The 14,127-nt window shown below is 43.0% G+C and overlaps 1 protein-coding gene across 21 annotated transcripts in view; it reads right to left on the bottom strand.

Moving 5' to 3' along the window:
• dlg2 (discs, large homolog 2 (Drosophila)) overlaps positions 1 to 14,127 on the bottom strand; it is a 367,048-nt gene that overhangs the window by 182,815 nt on the left and 170,106 nt on the right. The window contains exon 1 of one of the 21 annotated variants that reach the window (XM_065007218.1): positions 6,027 to 6,106. The exons of the other annotated variants lie outside the window; for them this stretch is intronic. Coding sequence (XP_064863290.1) covers positions 6,027 to 6,056 — 30 coding nt within the window. The 5' untranslated portion in view covers positions 6,057 to 6,106. Of the gene's footprint in view, positions 1 to 6,026; positions 6,107 to 14,127 lie in introns of those variants that run through there. 21 annotated transcript variants of the gene reach the window in all.

Genomic DNA, 14,127 nt, shown 5'->3' with positions numbered 1-14,127 from the left:
TTGTAGACACATGTTACAGAGTAACAATACATTGACTAGGCTACACGTGTAGCCCAATTCTGTGGCCTAATGAAGTGAATGAGGAATCTTCTGTGATGGTTCATGTTACCCATATGATTTATATAGCACTTCACCACTACTGAACTCCTATTGGGGGCCTAGGGATAGAAAGGGAAGGGAGGTCTGAATCTATGACAGCGTATTTAAGTGTGAACATGTGGGCCCTACCAGATGATGTCAGAATGCAAAATGATGGGTGAACTGAAACATGGCAGCCTTGTTGAAATTGGAATGTAAAAGTGAGAAAGTTGCACTTCTTTTCATAGGGCCTTTTTTGTGAAATAACTAGCGCTGGGATTCAATCAAAGCCGTGTTGTGGACAGATACATTTAAATAGAATTTCCCTCACCCTCGCGGATATGGCATTCACGATAAAGCTGCAGGTGAGCTGAGGCTCAAGCAATAATTACCTTTCAAATTCAAGTGCAGTGCGCTTGTCGACAACTCTCCTTGGATTCAATTCTGGCATAGGTGAACATTGCTACATTTATTAGCAACAACACAAGAGACAATGGCGCTGCAATGGATAGCAGCTGTTTTACTGGCTCTTGTGATTTTGTGTGGTTTTTTTGTACGTAATGTTTCCGCCATCTTTTCCTATGACCGAAAAGCGCTTCCGAACATCAGAACAGAACAGTGACCTCAATTTGGATTCTACTTTTCTACCAACAGGTCAGTAGCGGAGGACATACTTCTCACTCTGGACTAGGCCCTAATCCTCGAGACTTGGAAAAGAAAATGGCTGCGTATGAGGGGCCAACATGTGGGCACCCTGACAAAATTACGTTGGCTAGTACATAAACCATTTCTACCCTCCGTTCTATTGGTGAACGTACAATCTCTGGAGAACAAACTGGACTAGCTCCATTCAAGACTATCCTATCAATGGGACTTGAAGAAATGTAATATCCTACGTTTCTCGAAGTCATGGCTGAAGAAGGACATAGATAATATACAGTGCCCTTGGAAATTATTCCACATTTTGTTAGTTTACAGACTTATAACATTAATTAAATTGTTTTTTCCCTCATCAATCTACAAACAATACCCTATGACGACAAAGCAAAGATATTTTTGCTAATTTATTACAAATAAAAAATGGAAATATCACAATTACAAAAATATTCAGACCCTTTACTCAGTACTTTGTTGAAGTACCTTTGGCAGCTATTACAGCCGTGAGTCTTCTTGGGTATGATGCTACAAGCTTGGCACACCTGTATTTGGAGAGTTTCTCCCATTCTTCTCTGCAGATCCTCTCAAGCTCTGTCAGGTAGGACGGGGAACATTGCTACACAGCTATTTTCAGGTCTCTCCAGAGATGTTCAATCTGGCTCAGGCTCTGGCTGGGCCTTTGAAGGACATTCAGAGACTTGTCCCGAAGCCACTCCTGCGTTTTCTTGGCTGTGTGCTTAGGGCCATTGTCCTGTTGGAAGGTGAACCTTTGCCCCAGAGGTCCTGAGCATTCTGGAGCAGGTTTTCATTAAGGATCTCTTTGTACTTTGCTCATCTTTGCCTCGATCCTGACTAGTCTCACAGTCCCTGCCTTCTGAAAAGCATCCACATAGCATGATGCTGCCACCACCATGTTTCACCGTAGGGATGGTGCCAGGTTTCCTCCAGACTTGACACTTGGCATTCAGGCCAAAGAGTTCAGTCTTGGTTCAACCTTTACTGAGGAGTGGCTTCTGTCTGGCCAATCTACCATAAAGGCCTGATTGGTGGAGTGCTGCAGAGATGGTTGTCCTTCTGGACAGTTCTCCCATCTCGACAGAGGAACTCCAGAGCTCTGTCAGAGTGACCATCGGGTTATTGGTCACCTTCCTGACCAAGGCCCTTCTCCCCGATTTCTCAGTTTGGCCAGGCGTCCAGCTCTAGGAAGTCTTGGTGGTTCTAACCCTCTTCCATTTAAGAATGAAGGAGGCCACTGTGTTCTTGTGGACCTTCAATGCTGCAGAAATGTTTTGGTACCCTTTCCCAGATCTGTGCCTCGACACAATCCTGTCTCGGAACTCTACGGACAATTCCTTTGACCTCATGGCTTGGTTTTTTCTCTGACATACACTGTCAATGTGGAACCTTATGTAGACAGGTGTGTGTCTTTCCAAATCATGTCCAATCACTTGAATTTACCACAGGTGGACTCCAATCAAGTTGTAGAAACATCAAGGATGATCAATAGAAAAAGGATGCACCTCAGCTCAATTTCGTGTCTCACAGCAAAGGGTCTGAATACTTATGTAAATAAGCTATTTCAGTTTTTTATATATATACATTTGCAAACATTTCAAAAAACCTGTTTTTTTTCTCGCTTTGTCATTATGGGGTAGTGTTTTTTTTATTTAATACATTTTATAATAAGGCTGTAAAGTAACAAAATGTGGAAAAAGTCAAGGGGTCTGAATACTTTCCAAAGGCACAGTATATCTAGCTGTTTTTTCTATGCATTAGCAGGACAGAATGGTAGCGCTGGGTAAGCTCTAAGGGGGAGGTGTGTGTCTCTTTGTTAACAACAGCTGATGCACAATTTCTAATGTTAAGGAAGTCTCGAGGTTTGACTGAGTTAGAATACCTCATGATAAGCTGTAGACCATACTATTTACCAAGAGAGTTTTCATCTATATTTTTTGTAGCTGTCTATTTACCACCACAAACCGAAAAATGAGCAAACCAAAAAATGCTAATCCAGATGCAGTGCTCCTAGTGGCCAGTGATTTTAATGCAGGGAAACTGACATCCATTTTACCTCATTTCTACCAGCATAGATGACCTTTACTCCACACACACAAAAACACATACAAAGCTCTCCCTCGACCTCCATTTGGCAAATCTGAACTCTATCATCCTAATTCCTGTTTACAAGCAAAAACTCAAATAGGAAGTACCAGTGACGTGCTCAATACAGAAGTGGTCAGATTAAGTGGATGCTAAACTACAGGACTGTTTCGCTAACACAGACTGGAATATGTTCCGGGATTCATCTGATGGCATTGAGGAGTTTACCACATCAGTCTCCTGCTTCATTAATAAGTGCATCTACAATGTCATCCCCACAGTGACCATACGTACATATCCCAACTAGAAGCCATGGATTACAGGCAAAATCTGTACCGAACTAAAGGCTAGAGCTGCTGCTTTCAAGGAGCGGGACACCAATCCAGACGATTATAAGAAATCCAGCTACATCCTCTGACGAACCATCAAACTGGCAAATCATCAATACAGGGCTTAGATCGAATCCTACCACACCAGCTTGGACACTTGTCGGATGAGGCAGGGTTTGAAAACTATCATGGATTACAAAGGGAAACCCAGACGCTGAGCTGTCCAGTGATGAAAGTTTACCAGACATGCTAAATAGCTTCTATGTTCACTTCGAGGCAAGCAACACTGAACCATGCATGAGAGCACCAGCTATTCCGGACGGCTCTATGATCACGTTCTCCATAGCCGATGTAAGACCTTTAAACAGGTTAACATTCACAAGGCCACAGGGCCAGAAGGATTACCAGGAAGCGTACTTAGAGCATGCGCTGACCAGCTGACGAGTGTCTTCACTGTCATTTTCAACCGCTCTTTGGCCCAGTCTGTAATAACTACATGTTTCAGACCACCATAGCCCTTTGCCGAAGGTAATGTTTCTAACTATCGACCTGTAGCACTCACATCTGTAGCCATGAAATGCTTTGAAAGCCTGGTCATGGCTCACATCAACAGCATCATCCCAGACACCCTGGACCCATTCCAATTCGCATACCGCCTCAACAGATCCACAGATGACGCAATCTCAATCGCACTCCACACCTCCCTTTCTCACCTGGACAAAAGGAACACCTATGTGAGAATGCTGTTCTTTGACTACAACTCAGCTTTCAACACAATAGTGCCTTCCATGCTCATCACAAACAGAAGGTCCCTGGGACTAAACACCTCTCCACAGCTGGATCCTGGACTTCCAGATGGGCCATCCCCCAGGTGGTGAGGGAATTAAACAACACATCCGCTATGCTGACCCTCAACAAAGGGCCCCTCAGGGTTGCGTGTCTAGTCCCCTCTTGTACTCCCTGTTCACCCATGACTGCAAGACACAAACAACATCATTACATTTTCAGACGACACGGCGGTGGTAGGCCTGATCACAGACGACGATGAGACAGCCTATAAAGAGGTCAGAGAACTGGCAGTGTTGTACAACCTCTCCCTCAACGTCAGCAAGACAAAGAAGCTGATCGTGAACTACAGAAAACGGAGGGCCGAGCTCACCCCCATTCACATCAACGAGGCTGTAGTGGAGCGGGTCGAGAGCTTCAAGTTTCTCTGTGTCCATATCAGTAAGGATCTATCATGGTCCACAAACACCAATACAGTTGTGAATAGGCCACGACAATGCCTCTTCCCTCTCAGGAGGCTGAAAATATTTGGCATGGGCCCTCGGATCCTTAAAGGTTCTACAGCTGCACCACTGACAGCATCTTGACTGGCTGCATCACCGCTTGGTAAGGCAACTGCTTGACATCTGACCGCAAGGCGCTACAGAGGGTAGTGAGTACAGCCCAGTACATCCCTGGGGCTGAACTCCCTGCCACCCAGGACCTCTATACCAGGCGGTGTCAGTGGAAGACACAAGTCAAAGACTGTTCTCTCTGCTACCACACGGCAAGAGGTACTGATGGTCTGGAACCAACAAGACCCTGAACCGGTTCTACCGACAAGCCATAAAACTGCTAAATAGTTAGTTAAATACTTCACCAATAGCTACCCAAACTATCTGCATGGACCCTTTTTTGACTCATCAGATACACTGCTGCTACTGTTAATTATCTGTCTCTTTATTCCTACTTATATGTACATATCTACCTCAATTTCCCCGTACCCCTGTACATCGACTAGGCACTCGTACCCTGTGTATATAGCCAAGTTATCGTTACTCATTGTGTATTTATTATTACGTGCTTTATTTTCTACAATTTCTCTATTTTCTTTCCCTCTGCATTGTTGGGAAGGGCCCGTAAGCATATTCAAATTATCTAAACCTGTTCTTAATTTTTTTATTTCACCTTTATTTAACCAGGTAGGCTAGAACAAGTTCTCATTTACAACTGCGACCTGGCCAAGATCAAGCAAAGCAGTGTGACACAGACAACAACACAGAGTTACACATGGAATAAACAATAAAACAAGCCAATAACACAATAAACAAGTAAATGACACAGTAGAAAAAAATATATACAGTGTGTGCAAAAGGCATGAGGAGGTAGGCAATAAATAGGCCATAGGAGCGAATAATTACAATTTAGCAGATCTACACCTGTTGTTTACAGGGCATGATTTTTTTTTGTTGAAAATACACTAAAATGAAATTACTGAAGCAGTGTCTTGTTTAACTGATCCTTTGAACTTGCCTTGGGATACAGTGGATACCATATCTTTCTTGTCGCAGAAGTAGGCAATGCTTCAGATTACCTTTCTGAACGTCTTCCTTCCTGCCTTCACAGAAGTCATATCATGGCAAACAAATTTAGTTGATTTCTCGCATGAGGTGTTTGACAAATGACTTTTGCTTTTTGGATGTAACATTTTCTATATTCATACCTAGTAGAGAAAGACAAGGCAAAGCTGTCTATTATAAGCCTGCTAAGATAACTCATCACTATATGCCCACATAACCCTAACATGTTAAAACATATATATGCCCACAAAACAAATCAAATAAATACCTATATTTCCATCAAGCTAATACTGTGTGTCCCTTAACCTATTTTATCCATGATAGAGTGAAAAGGGGCAATAACCCCAAGGCCTGAGTGCCTTATGATATGAAAGCAGTGAAGTCCTCTCTGTGTACAGCACAAGAGTGGAAAGCGGGCATGAGAGTGGCATGGATGGGCAGTGCCCTGCCCGAAGCATGAGCAGAAGGATGGCATGAAGATGGGGCTCGAGGGACAGTGTAAAGTCCCCTCTCTCACCCAGGGAGCGTTCATCAAGTCGGGGTTCATGCATGCCGGGGGCTGGCCAGTGTGTGGGGACCCCTGCACCGCAGCCGGCCTGTTCTGTGGACAAGAGAGAGCAATCCAGCTTTGACCACAAGGGGGAAACCAAGAGAAGAGCAAAAGTCAAAATGTTCAGGGTAAAGTTTCTCATATGGGTACATATCTAAGATCAACTTACCCTCCCTAAATCCTAACTGTGTGGTTAGGGGAGGGATGCAAAAAAGGCCTTAGATCAGAGTCTGGGTAACTTCATCCTGCTCAAAAGTAAACACTCATCCAAAAGCTCCAGTCGCCTGGGAAGAAGCTCGCCACACGCAAACACGCGTGTGAAACTCAAGACAAACACACCAGCCAGTGTAGCTGTGATAGGAACACATAGACAGGGTGACGAATGCCACCATGCTCTCCAACAATTAGACCCACCACATACACACAGTTTGGGCGGACGGTAATGGCTGGAAAATGACGGGTCAAAAGAACAAACATGATAATCAAGTTCCCATGTACCGCAGCGACATTGAATGGATACACTCAGATTCCATCCCAAATGACATTCTATTCCTTAGTGCACTACTATTAACCAGTGCCCATAATGCTCTGGTCAAAAGCAGTGCTCTATGGAGGGAATATGGTGTCATTTGGGATGTAACCTAAATAAGCAATTCACAACATTCAGCAGGCTCAGCATACAAAAATCCCAGTACGTGATGAACCAAAACAATAGATGAGATATCTGCGACTGAGGGAACAGCATTATAAGTGGATCATGTCAGCTGCAATGCACCAGCAATCTTTGATAAGGGCCTCAAGGCAGGAAAATGGAAACTGAAGGCAACATTTTTAAGAGTTGAGGGAGAAGCCTATGTATAGGGCGGCAGGTAGCCTAGCGGTTAAGGGCGTTAGGCCAATAACCAAAAAGGTTGCTGGTTTGAATCCCAGAGCCGGCTAGGTGAAAAATCTGCCGTTGTGCCCTTGAGCAAAGCCCTTAACCTTTATTGATCCTGTAAGTTTCTCTGGATATAATGTCAAATGTATGCTATAAACCTAATGGTATACCGCCCTGCCCCTCATCCTGTGCAAATAACATAAAAAGCAATAGGCCAGAGAGAACTATCCCAATATATATTAATCTGCAATAAGCTAGTTAACATATCAGATTTCCCTGATTTAAGCTGCAGTCATATTTTGAAGCACCTTTCCACACGTTCCTATGCAGAGGAACAATCTGATGCCTCAAACTCTCCAATTACCCCACATCCTGTGCTAATAATCTCACTTTATGATTAGACACTAAGCACTGTGGCCGACTGTCTAACGCTTTATGATTAGACACTAAGCACTGTGGCCGACTGTAACGCTTTATGATTAGACACTAAGCACTGTGGCCGACTGTCTAACGCTTTATGATTAGACACTAAGCACTGTGGCCGACTGTCTAACTCTATATGATTAGACACTAAGCACTGTGGCCGACTGTCTAACGCTTTATGATTAGACACTAAGCACTGTGGCCGACTGTCTAACGCTTTATGATTAGACACTAAGCACTGTGGCCGACTGTCTAACGCTTTATGATTAGACACTAAGCACTGTGGCCGACTGTCTAACGCTTTATGATTAGACACTAAGCACTGTGGCCGACTGTCTAACGCTTTATGATTAGAGACACTAAGCACTGTGGCTGACTGTCTAATCCACTGTCCTATTTCCTCTTTTATCACTCCCTCGATCTTCCCTCAGTTTCTCTTTTTCCCTTTTCACAATACTAAGTCAAGCTAAGTTATACATCCACCATAGTTGCTGGAACCGTACTGGAAAGTCCAATTAAAAGGAAATATCAGACCCAGTACAGTTCGGGTTGACACACTAATCTGAAAGGTAATTACATTCTCAAACTAATGCATTCTAACTATCTCTCTCTTTCGCTCTCCTCTAGTAGTCTGAGTAAGAACAGACAGACAGTGAACACTACAGCTGGTGCCCACAGGGCAAAGGTCATGCACTCTTCCGCTCTGACCACAATTCCCTTCCCAAACTAAGTGTACCTCAACCATCTGACCCCTATCAGACCACCAGAGTTCTAACCCCAGTACTACACCAAATACAGTACATGGGTTTGATTCCCACGTCTGCCACACACTGAATATTAACACAACACCTAAGTCGTTACGCCAAGAGATCCGATCCCCTTAACAAGGTCGCTAGGTTGTGGGTTAGGGTTGCTACAATATGCTTACTGTCTATTATGATTGGTTATTGAGGGACATACTGTAAGTACTAACATTGGTCACTTAGGGAGTGGGATGTCACTGGCTTAAGGTAGAAATAATGGTGCTTGGCCTCTCGAGTGGCGCAGCGGTATATATGCTTGAGGCATCACTACAGACCCGGGTTCGATCCCAGGCTGTTACACAGCCGGCAGTGACCGGGAGACCCATAAGGCGGCGCACAATTGGCCCAGCGTCTTCCGGGTTAGGTGGGGGGTTTGGCCGGCCGGGATGTCCTTGTCCCATCGCGCTCTAGCAACCCCTTGTGACGGGACAGGCGCCTGCAAGCTGACTTCGGTCACCAGCTGTACGGTGTTTCCTCCGACACATTGATGCGGGATAAGTGAGCAATTGGGGAGAAAAGGGGGTAAAAGCACCAAAAAAATAGAAATATATTTTTATATAAGAAATGTAGAGCTGTAGAGTGATTTAGGCATAGATTTAATCAAATCAAGAGTTAACAAGCGATAGCCAACACCCGCATAGCTTGTGTTTTGGAGGGGTAACTGCGTTAGAACGGTCAAATCGGTGGGAAGTTGCTGGTGTGGTCATTGTCATGAAGCCACACCCGTCCCACTCATGTTAGAAGTTCAGAATTAAAAAGTGTAGGCTATATACAGTAGATTTAATGGCACTCAAATTGAAAATTATTTAACTAAATAATGAGGATGTGTGTCAGGCAAATGGAGGTGTAGATTACATCTCACATTCCAGTGTTCCAACTTGTAAACAAGGCTGCATAGGATTTCTCTTGATGTGACTGTGCGTAGCCTTTATTTTCTCTATATCATTTATATGTATCCATAATGTAATGGATGTATCTGTATCCAGAGATAAATGTGTGTGAATGTATTACACTAGTGTAGATTCCATTTTAAGATGCCATTATACCTTGCGTTGGCACAGTTTCATTGAACCGGCACACTTATCTCACTGCACCCTGTAATTGAATAGAACTATTCAGACAGGGCAATCAGCAGACGTCATCCCACACTGGCACTTAGTGTCTGTGCCTAACGTACCATAGCAGTGCCCACTGAAAAGTGGAACCTGGCAGTGCCATTCCTTAATATCGGCACAATAACATAAAATGTCCTCTATGCATCTTCATTCTATACGTTATTAAGAAGCGGCTCAGTTGGTAAGTTCGGTAATTCAAAGCGTCCTGGGTTCAATTCCAGGGGGGGAATCACATACACGACTATTGCTTTGATGAAAGCTTCTGCCAAGTGGCATAAACTGCAAACGATTATATTATGGCAACATTATCATAAGATCATAAATGACCTCTTCTCAAAGGAATGTACGTGTTTTTTATAGTTGTGTTTTTCGTGAGCTGATGATATTTTTCAATCTGTACACTGAGAGGACTTGAAATTGTACAGTGTCTCAAGTAAAAAAAAGTTTAAAAAACACTTCAGTTAAACTTTATACAGAGTAGAAAGGAAACAGTGAACGTAAAATAACTGGGATGCCCACTCTCACACACACAAACACCCAACACAGGAGAGGGACACATGTGGGAAGCCAAGGGCAGTGCCCGGTTACTCTGTGCCAACATGGCCACTTCAGATGAACATAGAGAGCTGATGAACTTAGCTGCAAACACAGCAGCAGGTGTGTGTCACTATCGCTCCTGTCTGTTGCCCAAAATGGGATGTAGAGTACTGGACAGATGGTCATGGGAAAAAAACTAGGCCTAATACCACTCTGTTGCATTTCCATGACCATATGTAACACAAATTGGTTACACTTTCCATTACAGTGCCCTAATTACTGTGTAATTTCCTGTAATTGTAATTACTCATTATTACACTGAACTTAAACTGTACTTAAGAGTTACTTAGGGTTAGAGTTAGTGCCTAAGTAAGGGATAGGGTTTAATGAGTAATTACAATACTTACACGAGTAGTTACACAGTAATAACGGCCCTGTAATGTAAAGTGTTACCCAGAAATCTCATTAGCTCTCAATGTATTCTGTGAGCCATTCTATTCATATTTAGGGTCGAATGGCATTTCATTCAATCCCCTGTAGACCTATACAGATGCAGTGATATGAAAATGTGGGGTTGGCCCATAAGCGGGCATACTTTACTTGAAGTTGTAAAGATACCATGTGACGTATATAACACATATACTACCATGCAGTTACACAGGATTGCAATGTATTGGTAGTACATGTAACCACCACACTATTGCACCACAACTACTTTTGAATGAGAATTTGGCGAGTTGTGAAGCTACCGTCTAACTCGGTGTATCTCAATCCGGGTCCTTGGGACCCAAAGGGTCGCAAATAGTTGTTTATGCCCTAGCATTCACACACTTCATTCAACTAATCATCAAGGTTTTGATTTGAATCAGGTGTGTTAGTGCTCTAGGGCAAAAATAAAAATGTGCACCCCTTAGTGTCCCTAGGACCTCGACGAAGAAACACTCCAAGTGCAACAATATTTTGGTTACCAAAGTAGTTATGGAATAACTATATCGGCATTAGGGCGAGGTCATGTGAAGTGTTACCCATTTACCTTGACTTTTTATAGTGTGTAGGCCTTCATGTTCAAGCTGCCAGAATCTCTCCAAATCATTGAGACATTATCCAGAAAGAGCAGAGCTGAGCTGTTCTTCTCTTTCAACATGAGTCATCCTGAGCTACCATTGACAGCAGTGAGTGTGCATTCAAAAATATGCTTGCCATAGTTCTTCAAAACATTGAAACTGACACATAGTTAAAGGGATAGTTCACTCAAAAACAATACTTGAGCATGTTGTTCATCGGTCCACTGTTAATGCAATCCCAAACAATTGTGCATGTCAGCAGTCACGTTCCCAAGATGGATCACTTTCAGTACAGAGCAAAAACTGTGATGACTTTTACATCATATGTGTTAATAACTATAGCTACATTAATAAACTCAACAAAAAAAGAAGTCCCTTTTTCAGGACCCTGTCTTTCAAAGATAATTCTTAAAAATCCAAATCACTTCACAGATCTTCATTGTAAAGGGTTTAAACACTGTTTCCCATGCGTGTTCAATGAACCATAAACAATTAATGAACATGAACCCGTGGAACAGTCGTTAAGACACTAACAGCTTACAGACGGTAGGCAATTAAGGTCACAGTTATGAAAACGTAGGACACTAAAGAGGCCTTTCTACTGACTCTGAAAAACACAAAAAGAAAGATGCCCAGGGTCCCTGCTCATCTATGTGAACGTGCCTTAGGCATGCTGCAAGGAGGCATGAGGACTGCAGATGTGGCCAGGGCAATAAATTGCCATGTCCGTACTGTGAGACGCCTAAGACCGCGGGACACAGAACGGACAGCTGATCATCCTCGCAGTGGCACACCATATATAACAACACCCGCACAGGATTGGTACATCCAAACATCACATCTGTGGGACAGGTACAGGATGGCAACAACAACTGCCCGAGTTACACCAGGAACACACATTCCCTCCATCAGTGCTCAGACTGTCTGCAATAGGCTGAGAGAGGCTGGACTGAGGGCTTGTAGGCCTGTTGTAAGGCAGGTCCTCACCAGACATCACCGGCAACAATGTCGCCTATGGGCACAAACCCAACGTTGCTGAACCAGACAGGACTGGCAAAAAGTGCTCTTCACAGACAAGTCGCAGTTTTGTCTCACCAGGGATGATGGTCGGATTCGCGTTTATCATCAAAGGAATGAGTGTTACACAGAGGTCTATACTCTGGAGCGGGATCGATTTGGAGGTGAAGGATCTGTCATGGTCTGGGGCGGTGTGTCACAGCATCATCGGGCTGAGCTTGTTGTCATTGCAGGCAATCTCAACTCTGTGCGTTACAGAGCAGATATCCTCCTCCCTCATGTGGTGAGGGCTAGTGCCATTCCCCCCAGAAATGTCCAGGAACTTGCAAGTGCCTTGATGGAAGAGTGGGGTAACATCTCACAGTATGAACTGGAAAATCTGGTGCAGTCCATGAGGAGGAGATGCGCTGCAGTACTTAATGCAGCTGGTGGCCACACCAGATACTGACTGTTACTGTTGATTTTAACCCCCCCCCCCCTTTGTTCAGGGACACATTATTCAATTTCTGTTAGCAACATGTCTGTGGAAGTTGTTCAGTTTATTTCTCAGTTGTTGAATCTTGTTATGTTCATACAAATATTTACACGTCAAGTTTGCTGAAAATAAACGCAGTTGACAGTGAGCGGACGTTTCTTTTTTTGCTGAGTTTAGCAATACGCCATATGGCACTATCTATAGTGTATGGCAGGATCAGTATTAAGAGGTTGTAGCGCAGAAGGTTATGTGCCATACGTACAAGGGGCCAACAAAGACCCAGCTGACTTGAAAGCTTTTAAAAATGACTAGAAGGCTAGGCATTTGCAGTTATAATATGGTTGCAGAAAGACTGCAAAATTATATTTGTCATTTTAAAAACTCATGCAATGGTTAACCGTTTGGTCTGAAATGATGAACCTTTGGTTACATGGGGTTTGAAAATGAAAAATACATTGGGATGAGGTGTGGAAGGGATTCGTACTGAATGTACAGATTATACACTGTCAATACCTAACTGATACTAACTAATACAATTAAAAATACAGCAGTTTGTTAGCGTATATTTCTCATTTGGTATCAAAATATCCTTATTTTCAACATATTTGCCTCATAGATCCTAATAGCAGGTCTATGTTTACCTCCTGGAAACTCTCATGATGTTGCAAAACCAGATTGATGGGCAAAACACATCATCATGAGGCCTATTAATGCTCTTGCTTAATTTTGGACATCAGGAGACTAAAAGCAATATATCTTTAAAAACTTGAAAATTGACATGCTCAATTTTGTGGGACTGTAGGCTATCAAAAGTGAAGAATAACTGGAAAAAATGATTAAGTAAAATGACACTTTATGATGGCTTTTAATTTACAGAGAAGAATCTAACATTATGGGACTGTATCTTGGCATATTGGTTACTGCCAACAGACAACCAACGCACAAAAACAACAACAACGGTTGATAGCCATCAGATCTGAAACTTTGACCACAGGGCATGTTTGTACTCATTCCATATTGTTACCACAATCATAGCACTGAGACACAGTCCACGTAGCATGGTTTAGCACCGTAGCACGGTTCCCTCTGGGGTGATGTTTCCCCGAGGTACCGATTTAGGATCAGCTTCCCCTCCCCCAATCCTAACCTTAACCATTAGTGGGGTGGATGCAACCTGATCCAAGATCAGCGTCTAGGGGCAATTTCACCCTACTCGGTTCAGCCCACTGAAGTATACAAAAGTAAATAGGTAATCTATGTCAATCTATGGTAACTTTGGCAATGTATACTTAAATAACTTTTAAAAACTGTATTAATATATAGTATTCATTTCTTATGTGTCCATATTGTCCCTGAGTTCTAGTGGATAGACCATACAGTTTAAGAGAAAATAGCCTAATTAATGAAAACATTTTCTAATCAACAATGGCATTATTTTATATTAACTCTGCAACTCTTCCAACTATTGACTTTTTTTCACAACTACCACCAGTTTGGCACCAAAACATTTACAATAAAGATACAGTATACTGACATAGTAAACTATATAAATAAAACACCTCCAAAACAAAGTGTGGTTTGGTAAGAAGAATGCCCCTCCCCCAACAGGTGTGATTACTACCTCTGAGGGTTTAGAGCTTGAGGAAGTCACCTCATACAAGTACTTGGGAGTATGACTAGACGGTACACTGTCCTTATCTCAGCACATATCAAAGCCGCAGGTTAAAAGTTAAATCTAGACTTGGTTTCCCCTATCG

The sequence above is a fragment of the Oncorhynchus nerka genome, linkage group LG22 (genome assembly GCF_034236695.1).
Source record: "Oncorhynchus nerka isolate Pitt River linkage group LG22, Oner_Uvic_2.0, whole genome shotgun sequence".
NCBI lineage: Eukaryota > Metazoa > Chordata > Actinopteri > Salmoniformes > Salmonidae > Oncorhynchus > Oncorhynchus nerka.
The sequence above is the reverse complement of the archived record's forward strand: the minus strand, read 5'-3'. Positions and strand labels throughout refer to the sequence as shown.